This window comes from Talpa occidentalis, unplaced genomic scaffold (genome assembly GCF_014898055.3).
Source record: "Talpa occidentalis isolate TD23 unplaced genomic scaffold, MPIMG_talOcc4v2.1 talOcc4.9, whole genome shotgun sequence".
Lineage (NCBI taxonomy): Eukaryota > Metazoa > Chordata > Mammalia > Eulipotyphla > Talpidae > Talpa > Talpa occidentalis.
In genome coordinates, this window is record NW_023605305.1 from 34,541,110 (window position 1) to 34,557,276 (window position 16,167).

General features: G+C 50.8%; 1 protein-coding gene across 4 annotated transcripts; it reads left to right on the forward strand.

The window, feature by feature from the left end:
- The first annotated feature begins 7,758 nt into the window (after window positions 1-7,758).
- On the forward strand, window positions 7,759-16,167 carry TMEM61 (transmembrane protein 61). Of its 4 annotated transcripts, none has more exons than XM_037500514.2 (3): window positions 7,759-7,784; window positions 10,488-10,837; window positions 15,736-16,167. In XM_037500514.2, exons 2-3 carry the CDS (start codon window positions 10,488-10,490, stop codon window positions 16,028-16,030), a joined length of 645 nt encoding a protein of 214 aa, XP_037356411.1. In that variant the 5' UTR covers window positions 7,759-7,784; the 3' UTR covers window positions 16,031-16,167. The 4 variants fall into 4 exon arrangements, with proteins under 4 accessions (XP_037356411.1, XP_037356408.1, XP_037356409.1 ...); XM_037500511.2 differs by lacking the exon at window positions 7,759-7,784 and adding an exon at window positions 7,931-8,302; XM_037500512.2 differs by lacking the exon at window positions 7,759-7,784 and adding an exon at window positions 7,931-8,296.

Below are 16,167 nucleotides of genomic sequence, written 5' to 3' on the forward strand. Positions count from 1 at the left end.
AGCCCAGTGCTCAACCGCTGCGCCACCAGGGGAGGCCCTAGTTACCATATGATCTTGCAAACCTACTCCTAGGTTGTACAACCGAGGGAAATAAAAACATATGTCCACATAACAACGTTTACCTGAATGTTCACAGAAGCAGTGTTCACAACAGTCCAAAGGTAGAAACAACTCAAAATTAACTTAGGGTAAACAAAATGTGATCTGTTCACAAAATGGGCTGTTATTTGGCAATAAAGAGGAGTGAAGTACTGTCACATGTTACACATGGCGAACCTTGAAGACATTATGCAAGTAAAGAACCAGACATGAAAGATCATATGTGTTTCCATCTACATGAAATGTCCAGGGTAAGCAAATCCCTGCAGATGGCAAGTAGATTAGTGGAGCTGCCTACAGCTGAGCGGAATGGAGCAATTAGAGTATGATGATTAATTGGGGGGGGGGCTTCTTTTTGGTGCAATGAAAATGTTCTCAACTTGATTGTGGGGATATGTGCCCAACTCAGTGAATACGTTACAGGAATTTGGGGTCTGGCTACTTCCCTCTTATGAGCCAAAGCTCGAGAGGCAAGCGTTGATGGAAGGAAATCAGGTTTAATCAGGAGCCAGCATCCTGAGGAAATGGTCTTTTACTGTCTCAAAGGTCATCTCCCCAAAACTGGGTAGAAGCAGGGACTTGATGGGAGAGTGCTAAGGAAGGGGAGAGGTTAATGGGTCTTTGACAGAAGGTTTTCGGAGAAATCGGTAGGGTTTTCCAGGAATTATATTCAAGCTCCTTTTTCTCCCCAAGTTTGGTCTTGGCCAGGTATGTCATGGCGCTGGTGGGCATGATTTTTGCCATAGTAATGAGGCTGTGGTTTAGCCCTTGCTTGCTTCTACCGCTTGCTTTGTCTTGCTTCTACCGCCATCTTGGTTTTAGCCAGTTTTGCCTGGTTTTATGGTTTGTCTGCAATAAAAAATAAATAGGAGCAGAGCAATAATGAATAGGGCATGCATGAAGAACTTATTGTTATCAGGCTGAAGACAAACACACTAAAAGCCACTGAGTAGTATACTTTAGATGGGTGAGGTTTATGTTAAGTCAATTATATCTTAATAAAACTGTAACAAAACAAAATATTACTGTTAGTGTGCAACTGAAGAATACCAAATGGTAAGGGGTGCATGCTCTAAAGGGATCCAGTGAGCCATGCACACAAAGGTAAAAGAAATAAACTCTTCTTGTGAAAGGCCTTTAATAGAATTAGTGTGCATAGAGAGAGATGAAAGAATAGTCCTAATAAATAATCGTTTCCCAAAAAATCTTCCCAAATTATCCATCCCCTCATGGCCTAACAGGTTAGCCTAAAGCAGGGCCAAAACCTTGCCACAAGTCTAATGTATCTTTTGGCAGGGAACCACAGGAAAGAGGCAAAAGGGACCAGGCTGAAGTCTGGGACAGAAAGAAAGATGCAAAAATACAACTCAAGATAATAGCTGCCATTGTCAACCTCCTCAAGTATCTCTCTGTGTGTCTCTTCCAAGTTTCTCCACGTGTCTCTTCCACCTGTTTCCTCTAAGTGTTCTTCCCAGCATGCAAGTCAAAGCCAGAGAAGCAAGAGCCCAAGAACCCACCTGCCTTCTGTGTCTCATAGCTTCATTTGGCCATTCAGTTCTGCCCTTACTTCCCAGTAGCTCCCCCTGCTGAAGAAGTTCAGTTCATGGTGCACCGGGATCTGAAATCCAAGGCACTGCATGTAGGTAGGGGTCAGGGAGATGGGACCTCTCTTTCATGGAGGTATGTCTATAATACTACCATGCCTACATGCCTTTGAGGATTAAATCACCTAAGAATACAGTGTACCTAGCATAGTGTCTGACATTAGGGAGATTGTCAGCTGAGGCTAACGATTTCTTTTGTTTTGTTGAGAAATCTTAATAGCTCGTTTATACAAAAACCTAACCATATGTTCATTGACAACACAAGAATGGTGTCACCTTGGTAATGAGTGTTGTGTCTTGAGCTATTCCAATCCAGTCCTTTCTTTGCTTGTTAAGACCGACCTATATCACAACCAGTTCAGATGTCACCTCTGGGAAGCCTCCCTGTTAACTCACCTAGAAATCCTGGGGCACTCACTATAGTGTCCCCATCAGGGAGTATTCAGAGGCAAGCTCTTATCTCCATCTGGTTGATTCCCAAATTCTTTGTGAACACTGTTCTCTGGGCCTACCACCCTGCCCGGGGGACATGATCCTATAGGAAAAGTGTTTACAACACACATACTCCCTGGACACACAGCACTGGCTATGGACAGCATTTTCAGATGGCTCTGGTGACCTTTGCTTTCTGGGTATGTGGCAAAACGCCACAAAGCAGGAGGCAGATATGATGGGGTGGGGGGTTTCTCCATTGCTGAGAAGGAGGGTCCATGGGGCAGGGGCTGAGCATGGCCCCTGGGTGATGAGAGCAGGTCCTAGCTGACAACCAGAGAGAATAGAGAGAAAACAGAGCCTCTGTCCTATAGTCACAAGGAACAGGATTCTGCCAATAACCTACATGAGACTGGTAGCAGGATTCTTCCCCAGAGCCTCCAGATAAATCTCAGTCTGTTATAGAGCAACCCCGATATTAAACGGGTTCCTGGCTGTGGGTCCTCACCCGCACGCTTTAAAGGGACTTACGAATACTCTACTACAGACACACACAAAAAGGTTAATAAAAGGTTTATTTACAAGAGGAAAGGAAATAAGGAAAACGTACAACTCAGGGAGAAAATAGGGAAATAAAGTCTTTAATGCGTCCTACCCGATCCGACGACCTGGAAACCCAAAGTCACTCTTAGAGCTGGCCGGACGCTGCGAGCTGGTGGAGAGCCCAAAATGGGGTCCCCCAAAGCCCACATGTCTGCCTTTTCTATCCACCTGGCTGCTTAACCCCACCCTCAGGTCCCAGCCACCTTCCCTTTGGTGGTGATGGGATTTGGAGTTCCCAGTGTCTTTGGCTTTGACCTGGGGTGGGGGTGGAGTCCACAAAGCCTATATGGAAATAGCTTTGGGACATCCTTTTCCCCCTAACAAGTCCAGCTCCCACCTTGACCTTTTACCATGTGAGAAACCATGAACAGAGGACTTAGGTGAGTTCCAGAACCCATGTGGACTTCTGACCTACAGAACTGAGATAGTAGGTGTCATATTAAATCTCTAAGTTCATGTAATTTGTTATGTAACAATAGAAAACTAATACAGAACCCGATCTGTGCAGAGATGGTTTATCCTTAAGTGAGGAGGCCCAGAGAGGTGTGGTTACTTGCCTAGGATGGCAGAGCATATTAGAGGCAGGGCTGAGCCAGAGCAACTAGGGCAAGGGCTGGCAAACGTTTTCTGTAAAGGCCCAGACAGTATGTATTTTAGGTTTTAGGGGCCAGATGGTTTCTGTCACATCTACTTCATTCTAGTATTATAGCAGACAAGTAATAGGTGAAGATTGATCATGGTTATGTTCCAACAAAACTTTATTTACGGGCATTAAAATTTGAATTTCATAAAATTTTCATGTATCATGAAATATTCTTCCTTTGATTTTCTTTATTCATTAAAAGATGTAAAAACCATTGTCAGTTTGTTGACTTTATATAAAAACAGGCAGTGGGCCAGATTGGGTCCTGGGCACAGTTGGTCCTGCCAACTCTGCTTTCCCTCCTTCTCTCCCCTCTGCCCTCCAGGGGCCTGACTGCTAGCCCAAGGCATCAGGGATTCTAAACAGTGACTGAGAAACCAGAAAAGGGCTCAGGGCCTTAGGAGCCCATCTGGGTCCCTGCCATACTTCAATTCACTGTGTGTCCTCAGGCAACTCATATTCCTTTTCTGAGCCCATAAAACAGAGATCAAAACAGATCAGTAGTTTTCAAACCTTTTCTTCACCCAGCCCCCAGCCCCCAGGTGACAACAAAATATCTCCATACATTACCAAATGTCCTCTGGGGTTGGTGGGGGTGAGAAAATCACCCCTGATTGAGAACACGGATCTAAAATCCCTCTTTCATGACCTCGAAGGTCAGAACCTACTGCTATTGGGCTTGTGAGAATATGCAGAGATTCTTTATGATATTCCCTCTCCCGGGCCTGACTGGCCTTGGCTGCATGGCTGGAGGTCCCTGGGCTGCCCCTCACCCTTGAGCTGTCCTCCCTCTCTATAGTAACGCTCTGTGCTCCTACGTGGCGGGCCGTGCAACCCTCCACTGCGCATGCTCTGCTACTGTCAGCACATATCCATGGTGGGCTTACTGTGTACAGGCTTTGAGGTGGCACAGGGGTGTGGGGTGGGGCCAGGGCATGAGCTGGCTGTACCTGCCTGAGGATCCTATCAGTAGAAGAGCAGATAGCTAAACTCTACTTAGAATGGGCGGGGTATGGAAAGATGTTCAGATGGATTGTGCTGAAGGAAAATGAAAGCCCATTAAAATGGCACACAATGCGTGATCAGATTTTTGAAAATGTGCACATTTGGAAATAATTAGATCAAAATGTTACAATGGTGGGTTGTCTCTCGGTAATGGCTCTGCAAAGGACACTGACTCCAGTCCTGGAGGCAGGAGTAAGGGAGAGAGGGAGGATGCTTTTCTAAGAGCATGTATTCTCTCATTGCTTCTTTACAGATATAATAATAATAGCAGCCAATTTATTAAGCACTTAGTATGAGTCACATTATATAATAATGCACATTATATAATAACTCATTCAATTCTCGTAACAAAGCTGAGAGTTCTATCTGGTTCCAGTGCTTATTTCTTGCTGCTTTTCTAAATGTGGCCTGAGCCCACGGACCCCAGGATCACCTGCCCAAGAAGGTAGGGGTGAGAGGGTAAGTGGGACCTGCGCCGAGAAGGCTGCATTTAGAGAAATGTTTGTCTTCCCTTACAGGGTGGGAGGCTGTTCTTTATCTGTGAAGGGGGATATTCTGATTTCTTTTAACACTGATATGTTCTAAATTTTCTGCCACGTCCAGTGATTTCTTCTTATTGGGAAAGAAAGGAAGGCCCATGGCTTTATTTTGCTGGTATGCTTGGGGCTGTGACATGAGGGATAAAGCTGTGGGCACTGTGGGCACCGGGGAGAACAGGACCAGACAGTGCTGCTTTGGGACTCTGAGAAGTCACCCAGAGGAGACCTGTGACCCAGCCTTGGGGGACGTATATGAGCTCACCAGGTGAAGCTGGTGGGGAGGGAGGGCCTTCTGGGCAATGGTGTGGCATGGGGACAGAGGGCCGATGAGTTCAGGAGTCAGGTGGGGGGAGCTCAAAAAAGAGACAGAGCATGGATACTTGGGAGCTGGCGTCCTTATCTGAGGATGGGGACAGGAGGAGCACTGACAGGTTTAGGCAGGCGAGGGACTGATTGGGGTGCTGATTGGAAACTTGAGCTGGCAGAGAAGCCTTTGAGAGGTGGTAGCAAACGATATGGTAGCAAACAATATGGGAAAATGCAGATGGACTGAAAGATTGAGAATCATGGAGATTTTAGCACCTTCCACCCTCTCCCCCTCCAAATAGCTATGTGACCTGGGCAAGACTCTTCTCTCAGTCTGGATGACGGGTAACAAACAAGAAATGTGACATAGAGTAACTGGGTACAAGAAGTTGCCCCTTCTTCCATGTCCTTGAAGCAGAAGTCGGTGACTGACTTTCTCTTAGGAGTCACCCAGCAGGTGCCAGGGAGAACCTGAAGCTGCAGGTTCTGAAAAGGTTTGTAAGTACATCCAAGCTGTGGGATGTACTTACACGGTACTGGACATCATGGTGGACCTGGGCGCTGGGACCAGAACTCCAAAAGGTGGGGAAGAGGAATACAGAGGCAGAACCCTAAGGAACCCAGACCCCTGATTCTGATCAGCACCCAGTCCCAGCCTCCTCTAGTCCCAGCTGGCTCTGCTGGGCCCTGAGCCACTACATATCGGATCCCTGACTCAGGGAGGTCACCAGTGATTGGGGGAGAGTCACCAATAGAGTCACTCTATCACATGAGAATGCTCCCTGCCCACTCCTCATGGATGAGATCTTTAACACACTTACTACCCTGGGAAGGAGGTACCATTGTCTTCACATATAAAGGACACAGAGGTTCAAAGAGAAGAATATGATAAACTTCTCCTAACCTGGAAGTGACTAAGAACAGAAGTAATGACCTCTCCCATTCTGGGCCTGAGGATCCATTCTGAGTCAGGGGACACAAGTTTAAGCAGGGTCAGGGGTGTGCCTAGGCTGGACCTCAACGTCCCCAACCTGTGACCCAGTCCTGGACCTACAGGCAGGAGGGGAAGGTAAGTATTAATCAGTGAGGGGTATAACCCCCCCAAAAGCTGCCTGCCCCAGCAAAAAAAGAGTAGGGCTGATAGCTTCATGGCATCCTCACATCGCCCTTGAGCAAGCCCCAAGGGCTCCAAGAGCTGGGGTGATGGGTCCCTGGGCAGCTGGTCCCCAGTTCCACATTGAGAAGAGCAAGCTGAAGGATGTCCTGTTTTGAAGTCTGCCTGGTTCCTGTCTCAGCTCAGTGGCTCCTGATCTCTGTAGACTTGGCAAGGTTTTGCTCCTCTCTGATGCTCAGCTTCCTGTCTGTAAAATGGGAGCATTTATACAGACCACACACAGTGAAGGTGGAAAGAGAGACCATGTGAAAGGCCTCAGGTCAGAAGCAGACTGCTCAGAGAAAGCTAATGCTCTTGGATGGCATCTCTCCTGGGAAATGAATTTAGGACTTGGGGCCTGGGGCCTGCCACCTGCTCCATGACTCTGAGGCTTCCCCTCTCTGAGCTTCAACTTCCACTGGACTCACACAGCTCAGACCTTCTGCATTGCTGGGCTGGGAGCAGTTAGTCACCACCGGCTGGGTGGGGCATCCCGACTACCGACTACCGCTGAGGGGAATCTGGCCCTATCCTTTGGCTGGTTGGAGCAGCAGGAAAAGACAAAAACAAAACTCAGGCCCAGACTGATTCAGAGTCAGTTTCCTTTGACCCACATGAGTCTGTGGAGGTTTCAGCAGTCTGTGACCTGCCTAGCCTTAGTACATGCTGTTCCTTCTGCCAGGGTACCACCCACCCTGCTGCCGGCTCCCACCTTCCTAGGAGGACTCCCTAGTCAACTTAAGAAAGGTGAGAAATTCTCCAGGAATCACCCCTCATACCCGCCCCCCCCCCCATGCCCAAACAACACTCCAGGCTCCCAAATCCAATGTCCACAAAGTGACACTTGTTCAGGGGCCATGCCCAACACTCCTCAGGTGGGTTGAGCCATGCAGTAAGAGGGTGCAGGCCAGGCAGGTCACCCAGCAGGCCGGCAGCCTGATCCTGGGGCAGTGACCTCCTGTCAGGCTGGGGGAAGCACAGCCGCCCATTATTTCTGAGAATGTCTTCCTCCTCAGGATGTAAGGACCTGGAGGCCCCAGGAGGGCTTGAAAGGCTTGGCCACTAAGAGAAGAAAAAGACAGTTATGTCAAGCGGGCATTCGCTGGACATTTAGGAAAGAGCCCGTCCCTCCGTTGGCCTCAGTTTCCCTGGCTCAAGATGGAGTGGGGCGGTGTGGGCTCAGGACTTCTAGCGCCCCGGCTGGGCTAGTGGGGGCGGGACAGCCCCGAGGTCAGACGATCCCGACAGTTCCCGGGTCGGGCCGCCCCCCGCGCTAGAAAACCCCAACCCCCCCAGCCCCGGTGGCGCGGCCGCTTTAAGGCCGGGCGGGGAGGCGGAGGGCGGCGGCCACCTGGAGGCTCCGCCCGCCGGGGAGCTGCCAGCACGCGGATCCCAGAAAGGTGGGGCGGGCGGCGCCCGGAGCCCCAGCGCGCGCCCGGGGGCCTGGCCGCAGGCGTCGGAGCTCCGGCGGGGCGGGGCGGGGCGGGGCGGGGGCTGGTCACCTCCGCAGTCCAGGGCGAGGCCCGGCCCCGCGCGATCTCGGGGCGGCAGCGTGGGGGTGGAGGGGCGTAGTGCCACCCCGGGCTTGCCAAGCCTAGTGGGGCAGCGCGCAGCCCCTCGGCGGATGCCCTTCGGGTGAAGCCAGACTCAGTACCCAGTGAGGGGCGGCTGGAGTAAGAACAGACCCGGGCTGGGGGTCGGCGTAGAGCGAGACCCCTGGACGAGACCTGGAGCCGGAGTTTAGCATTTTTGCCGCGCGCAGAGAGGAGGGTTAGGGGCTGCCCCTGGGGCGGTGGCCTGCAGACCCAGGAGCCGGGGTGTCCAGGCTCGCTCCAGGCTCCCGTCTGACTGTCACCATGCTTGCGCGCCTGCACCACGTCTGACAGCTGGCCGGGTGATGACTGCGCCCGAGGTAGGGGTAAGCTTCCTTTTCTCCCGCCTTCGGGAGCGTCTTGGTTTCTGCTAACGCCCGTCCCACCTGGAATCTTTTCCTTCAGCTTAACCAGTGACTTGGTGGGCATGTGAGGGGGAAATGATGTCCTGAGCTAATCCCATACAGGATTTGTGGACCCCACTCCCACTCCAGACTAAAGCCATCAAGACATTGGGAAAGACAAATCCCATCACCACCAAAGGGAAGGTGGCTGGGACCTGAGGGTGGGGTTAAGCGGCCAGGATGGGTATAAAAACCAAACACGTGGGCCTTGGGGTCTCTCGGCTCTGTCGCTCGCCTCCTGGCTTCACGGCTCCTGGCTGGCTGCCAGCTCTCAGAGCCATTTGGAATTCCTAATCAGCGGATAGGGTAAGATTCATTTAAAACTTTGTCTCCCACTTTTCTCCCTGAGCTGTACATTTCCTCATTTCCCCTTCCCTTGTAAATAAACCTTTTATTAACCTTTCGCGTGTGCCTGCAGTAGAGCACTGATAAGTCCTTTTAAACGCGCGGGTGAGGACCCACAGTCAGGCACCCCGTTTTGTATCGGGGTTGCTCTACAACAGGCAGAGCGGGGACACCCAGGTATCCTCCTAAATGCTCTGACTGGTTGGCTGGCCCTGGGTTTCAGTTTACCCAGTGTTTTTACATGGGATGGTTTGAACCCCTTCTTGTTGAGATGGTTTAGTTCTTTACAGAAAAGTGGCCCCTGAGTTCTCTCCGTGGTAGTATGGACAATAGGTGGTGTTGCATCCATTTTACAGAGGAGGGTACTGAGGCATGGACTCTCTCCCAGGCCTGGAATTCCCCAGCCCCTGCTCCACTGGCTCCGCTTTTAGAAGAGCAGGCTGGCCCCCATTAATCCTCATAGCAGCCCGCTAGGGAGCCTGCCCTTTAAAATAGGGCTAAGTAAGCAGCCCAGGCAGTTGAGAAGTTAATCTCCTCTCCAGGTCCTTCCTGGCTGCGGGGGAGGCTTTTTTGTACAAGAAATCTCATTTAAGAAAGTTTCCTTAAGAGGCGTTTATTGAGCAGTTACTACTGTGCCTGGCATGGGGAAGATAGCAGTGGACAGGGCCAATATGGAGCCTGGCCTGAGCGAGCACACTGGTGGGAAGAGCAAAACAAAAATGAGACACAGGTTGATAAGGGCTGTGGTCCAAGAAGGCCCAGGGCACTTGGGTATTTGAAGTGTCACCAGCAAAGCCTCCTTGGGTGAGAGCCAAGCTGAGTCTCACGGGAAGATAATGGCAAGATCCCAGGTGGATGGACCAGAGGCTGGCTTTGGGGGTGATGTGCTTGTGGTCTCAGTCCTTCCTGCCTATAAGATGTGGGGCTAGTCTATTCCCAGGTTCTTTCCTTTTCCTGTGGTTTTTTCTTTATCTAACTGAGATAACACTGTCTGTGTGGTTCCATACACTACACTGAAAAAAGTAAGATGGCAGTATTTCCTCTGTGTCGTAACGCATTTGTAATGAACTTGCTTTTTACAAATGATCTTTAATATTCCACCTAAAAACTATGCCCTGGTTTACTCACCATGTCCCTATAACTGGCCATTTAGTCTTTTTCCATATTAGTACCATTATAAAAGGAGGCCACTGAGAACATCTTTTTGCACAAAGTTTTGCTTCTGACATGAATTGCAGCTTCAGGCTTCTCAATGCCCTCTCTCACACTTGCTCCTTTTTTGGTCCTGGGTTTCGGTGTCTTCCTCTGTCAAATGGCGATGACAGTGTTGACGTCATGGGGTTGTGACAGGGGAATGAGGCAGTGGCAACCAGCAAGCCCTGATCCTGGACCCCTCAAGTGTTCACTCTCTTCCCTCTCAGCTGGTGGGAGACACTGTGGATTGGGGGTATCTTCTACCCACCAGGCAGATGAGGTCTCTGAGCCTGGAGAGAGGCCAGATGTGAAGCTGGCCAGCCTTAATGGTTCCCAAATATGGTACTAGAGATTTGAGACACATTATCTGTCACCTTCAAAAATGCCCTTCAAAGTTGGGAGCCTCGTCTCCATCTCACAGATGGGGAAACTGAGGCACAGAGGTGGAGAAAAATGAGCTCTCTTAGATTGTACCATGAAGCTTAGGCAGAAGATTACCACCCAGATCTCCTGAACCCAGCCGGTTGCTCACATGACCCATTTCCTTTTCTCTTTCCTTCATGTCCAGATGTGTGACAGGAGCCGCATGGCCTCCACCCTGCGCTACTGCCTGACGGTCAGCGGCATGGTGGTTCTGGTGGCCGGGACGCTGTGCTTCGCTTGGTGGAGTGAGGGGGATATGGGTGCCCAGCCAAACCAGTCAACCCCACCCACTGGGCACCCCACTCCCAAGGCACCCAGTACTCTGCTCAGGTCGGTTAGCTTCTTCTGCTGTGGCGCAGGTGGCCTGCTGTTGCTCTTGGGCCTGCTATGGTCTGTCAAGGTCAGCACCTGGGGTCCACCTGGATGGGACCCATACTACCTTTCCAGAGACCTGTACTACCTCACTGTGGAGCCCTTGGAGAAGGAGAGCTGCAGGTCAGCAGGGCATGGTGTGTGTGTATGGTGGGGGGTGGCAGGGAGGAGAGCATAGGTGGGGCATCATCATGCCATCAGGCATTTGCTAAGCAAACTCTCTTGGGAGTCCTCTTCTGGACCAGACCTAACCTATGGCCCTGGGGACTTGAAGTCTGATCAATACAGTTGAGGAAGAGTTTAAAGCCCCATCACAGAGGCAGATGTGGACAAAACAGAGTAGTAGAACTGTGAGAGAGGGGTAGACACGGTCCTGTGGAGATATGGAGAAATATAGGAAGGCTTCTTGGAAGAGGTCACAAATGAACTAAACATAGTAGTACTAAGAGCAGTAGAGAGATTGAGAGCCCAGGCACAGAAGTTAGACTACTGGGGTTTTCCCCTGGTTCTATCACTAACTAGCTGTAGGACTTCAAGTAGTTTGTGCAACCCCACTGAGCCTCAGCTTTCTCATTTGAATAAAATGGGGATAAAAGCCACCATAATAGTAAACACTTGGGTGATACTTGCTAATACCATGTACCTGCCTCTGTTCTATTTGTTTTTCATTTATTCACTCAGTCTTTACAGCAGCCCATGAAGTAGGTATAAACGGAGTTATTAACTCCACTTATAGATGGGCAACTGAGGCACCATGATGTTAAACAACTTGCCCAAGATCACCCAGCAGGTGTGTCCCAGAGTCTGTGCTCTCACCCACTTCCTACCTGAGGGGCCATGGGGAGAATGGAATGAGACTCTGTGCATGTAAGATTTAGCCCAGTGCCTGGCACTGGGTAGGTGCACAGTAAATGTCAACATTTCCTCAAGTGGACAGGCAGAGAGAGGCTGTTTAGGCAGGCGGAAGAGCACGTGCTAAGGCTCAGGGGTGAGGTGGGGGTGGAGGCAAAAGTTTGTGTTGAGATAATATTTCTCAACTTATTTGTATCATGGCTGCTTCTAAGAGACCTTTTAAGGCATTTCCCCCCTTAACCTCCCCGCCCCCCTTGGAACTTTAATACCACAGATACACTGTATATTTGTTCATGGCCTGTATGTATACCTGTGCTTTATAGACAAAGTATCACCAAGATTCCAAGAACCAGTTTTTACCCTGCTGAGAATGCATGCATGGCCCATGTAAAATATATTCACTCACGCGTGTCAGGGGTGCTTACCTATCAGAGGCCTGCATGCCTCTCCTCCAGCCCCTCTGTCCACCCATGTAAGGCGACACTGTCTGCAAGTAAAGTAAGACTGTTGCCATTTGTGGAAGAAGATGAGGGTCACACAGCTAGAAAATGGCAGGGTCTGAGGGCTGCAAAACTGGCCTTCTCCCAACCCTATCTGTAGGCCCTGGATTTAGGTGGGTTGGGGGCTGAGCCAGCTATCCCTGAGCTGACTTGGGACCTGGGCACCTGTCTTCCCCGAGTTAGAGGGAAATGCATTCAGAGTTCCAGAATGTAGCTGCTTCTGGCCTGTAACTCCCCAGGACCAGAGACAATAGAGCATTCAACAGAGGCTGCTTCATCTAAATGGTCAGGCCTTGGTCTGACCTAGTGTTAGAGAGAAGAGCAGGACCTGGGGGACTCTGCAGTCAAACCCTTCACTTCCCAGATGGGAAGCCTAGTTCTCAGGGAGACCAATGACCTTTCTGGTCACATGGTATGTTAATGGTCATTTGGAACCAGGCCAGGCCTCAGGGTTCTCTGGACTAGAGCTTGTGCCTTCCCTGCCCAGCTGGGTCTTCATCCAAGGGTGGTTATTGTCTGTATAAACAGCCATGTTGACCCAACAGGATCCAGGCCATGATGGTGGCAGTGGGGTGTGGTCACCATGCCCAGTCAGGCCAGGGAGGAAGCCTACCCAGGATGCTGCAGGGTGCTCATGGTCCAGTGGTTTCAGAGGCTGGAGTCTTAGATTCAGACCTGGATGTCAGGGAGGTTGTTTCTGCTAATGGCTGTTTCTTGTCCCCAACCTAACCTGCTATTTGTGAATCCAGCAGCCGGCCCCCATGAGGAGGCCACTCTGCTCTTTGCTGTTCCCACCTGTAGGTGTCCTGCCCTCTGGGGGTGAATTTAGATGAGAGACAAAGGCCTTCCTTCTAGGCCGATGGCTTGAGGTTGTCCATTCCCCTCATGGGACCTCTGTTTCCCCATTTATTCATCAACTTATTCTTTCATGCATTTAACCACTGTTTACTGAGCACCTACTATGCACTAAATCCTATGTAGGGCACTGACAATGCAGTAGTGGACAAAAAATCCTTGCCTCAGAGAGCTCCTATCTTAAGTATGAGCCCTAAAATAAGGTGGCTGGATGGGAGATGTCCCTGGGCCCCCACCCTCGGACAGTATAGCAGAGAGAGCCTGGATTTATTCAGACACCAGCATCAGTCTCTGCTCTTTCTTTTATAAGCTGTGTGTCCTTGACGATGTTACTCAGATTATCTGAGCCATGTCTCATTAAGTCCTCATCTGTGAGCCATCAGGGACATAATTTCCCCCCTAGAACAGCAGGTGGGCACAGAAGAGTGCTAGATTGGGAAGTACATACACTGCGAAGTTCATGTACACTTTAACTTCCACTGCTCTTACTGTATTTTACAGTTTGCAACACGCTCTAGTAACTAACTGCTCAGAGACTGGTCTAAGTGCAAGGGTTAGACCCATTTTACAGAAGAGAAAGCTGAGATGTAGAGGGATTTAGGTGATTGGGGATGAGGAGTATGACAGGTGGAGTATCTTGAGCTTTGCAATCAGACAGCGGGGCCTTTGTCCCTTAGCTGATGGTCACTTTCATGCATGTATAAGATGACGGAGAGCTGCTAGCCCCAGGGTGCCAGGAAAATGAAAAGTATTTCATCCCTTCTCTCTTTCCCTTTTTCCTACTGTGTTTACTTGACTCAGCTGAAGGGCAGAGGAGCTAGCGCCAGGCCCAGGTCTCCTGTCCCCACCAGGTTCCCGGGAGTAGGGGAGCTCCCAACCTCCATTGAGCATCCTATACCTGAGACCATGGTGGCAGCTGGTGCCACACTGCAGGCCACATCCAGAAAACAACACAAGTGGGTCCCCTCCCTAGAGTGTGCAATATAGCCACCCTGCCTAGGGCTTCGTGTTCCCAAGTTCCCAGCCATCTGGCCGTGACTGTGGAGACTTAGGGCTGGGTGGGCCTCCTGGCTACTAAGGTAACAGCAGTGGGAGGGCCATTCCACATCTGCCCTCTAAGCAAACTTCCTGCTGCAGGCTGAGCTCACCTGGCACCAGTGCCCTGCCCTGCCAGCTGTCACCTGCTGGGTGGCCCCAGGCATACCCAAAGCCTGGCTCCCGTCTCCAGGACTTGGAGAAGTGGGGAGAGGAAGGGGCTCCCTCCCCTGGCCTCTGGAGTGAAGTTCCCACCCCTGCCAGAGCCTCTGTCTTTCCAGCCAGCCTCCTGCACTGACCTAGAGAATCAGGCCCACTGGTACGGATGCAATTGTTCCCTCATAGGCTCCAAACTGATGGCCTTGGGGAGGTAACAGCTTCCCAGAGCCTGTGTGGGGCTTGCCATGCAGGAGACCTGTCAAGAGTCTGTCCCTACAACCCTTTCTCACGGAGACCTTTGAGATTTTGTTTCCACTCCTATTTACTAAGTGTACTGAGTGCCCCCTGCATCATCTCACTTAATCTTCACACTGTCCTGTGAGGTAGGTGCTGCTTGGTTATTGTCCACATTTTACAGGTAGGGAAATTGAGGCCCAGGTCAATGGACTTAATGGTCAATGATCTTCCACCAAGAGATCAAGAGGCATGGTAGAGCAGAGAGTTGAACCAGCCAGGGTTGACTCATACCTGGCCCTTGGGTCACTTGGTGTGGGATGGGATCTTCATGGTCACTTCCCCTACCTACCCTGAACCTCCTATCTGGCAATATCACCCCTGCAGTAGAGCAGCCCAGGCCTAGGGCCAGTGACACTCCCACCCCCAGTGTCCTGGGAGGGGATGGGGCAATGACTGTGGGTCCCCACAGGTGACCCACCAGGACACTGAGAAGACTGAGGGACAGCCTTGTTCCCAGGCACTGGTGTGGCTTGGATTCTGGTGACCTGGACTTGGAATCCAGCCTGGGGAGCCTGGTCAGAGCTGCCTCGGAGGACCAGGTCTCTTCCTTAAGTCCCTGCAGGGCGGTTCACTTCGGTGAAGTTGGGGCAAGTCACAAGTCAGCTGAGCTGTCCAAAGATAGAAGTGGTTAACTTGGTAGGTGGTGAGCCCTCCCTCTCTGAGGCATGTGAGAAGCAGGGCCTCAAGCATTCAGATGGGCAGGAAAATTGAGGTCTCATCCTGTCCTGAATGTCTACAACTCCCGATCTTGTAATGGATATTACAATAAGTTGGAAGTCTTTCTCCCCATGGACCATTACTCAGTCTTTCAACAAACATCCTCAAATATCTGCCTTTAACTCCTAGACACTTGAAAGTCAGTCCCTTCCCTGGGGCACAACCCATTGGGGTCAATGCAGTGACAGAGAGGAGAATACTCTGGGAGCCCAGAATAGGTAGTGGGGCTTTATTGGGTGAGGGGGATCTAATCAGGAAAGCTTCCCAGAAGACTCTCAAAGCACAAGTGGGGACTCACCAGCAGCCAGGAGGTGAGAGAAGTGAGGACTTTCCCTGCAGAGAGAACTGAAGAGGCATAGAACTGAAGCTGGGTAGCTCACGTGGGGCACTCAATCTCCAGGGTAGGGAGAGTGGAGTGGGAGAGCTGAGGCTGGCAGGTGCCAGCTCATGCTAAGCTTTAACTGTGTATACAGGGTATACAGGACCCCACAAAAAGTTTGGCCTGGGGCATGAAGCCTTCCCTGCACCCAGCCTTCCTCACTCTCTAGTATGCATGTGGGTTTGCCCTAGCCCCTGCTAACAGTCTCTCTTCCCCTGTTCCTACAGGACCCCAGAGCTGGTTGCCATCCCCACCTATGAGGAAGCTGTGCACTACCCCCTGACTGAGGTTTCCCCGCCACCACCTGCATACCCGATGGAGGAAGGCCTAAAATGCAACATCTATGGAGACCCCCTTCTTGGGACCCAGCACCCCCTGCCTCCCCCTAGCTATGAGAGCATCATCCTTGGTGTTGATGGCACCTCTGGAGAGACAACACCTGGAGCTGCATGCTACTACTACCCAGGCCCGGTTCAGACTGCAGGGGAGGAGCCCAGTGTGATTCAAAGTCAGTATAAGTGACAAGCTCTTCTAGTGTCTAGCACAATGCCTGGCACACAGTAGGCGCCCAACCAGTGTTTGTTGTGGAGTGCTGGTTTAGTTATCTATTGCTGTTAACAAATGGCTTCAAATAAATGCATTTTATTATCTCTCATGAT

What these genes read in the sequence shown, in the direction of transcription:
- TMEM61 (XM_037500511.2), top strand. Translation starts at nt 8,282, where the DNA reads ATGACTGCGCCCGAGGTAGGG. An exon ending in TGACTGCGCCCGAGGTAGGG is followed by an intron (nt 8,303 to 10,487) that starts GTAAGCTTCCTT and finishes CTTCATGTCCAG; the next exon opens with ATGTGTGACAGGAGCCGCAT. An exon ending in TTGGAGAAGGAGAGCTGCAG is followed by an intron (nt 10,838 to 15,735) that starts GTCAGCAGGGCA and finishes CTGTTCCTACAG; the next exon opens with GACCCCAGAGCTGGTTGCCA.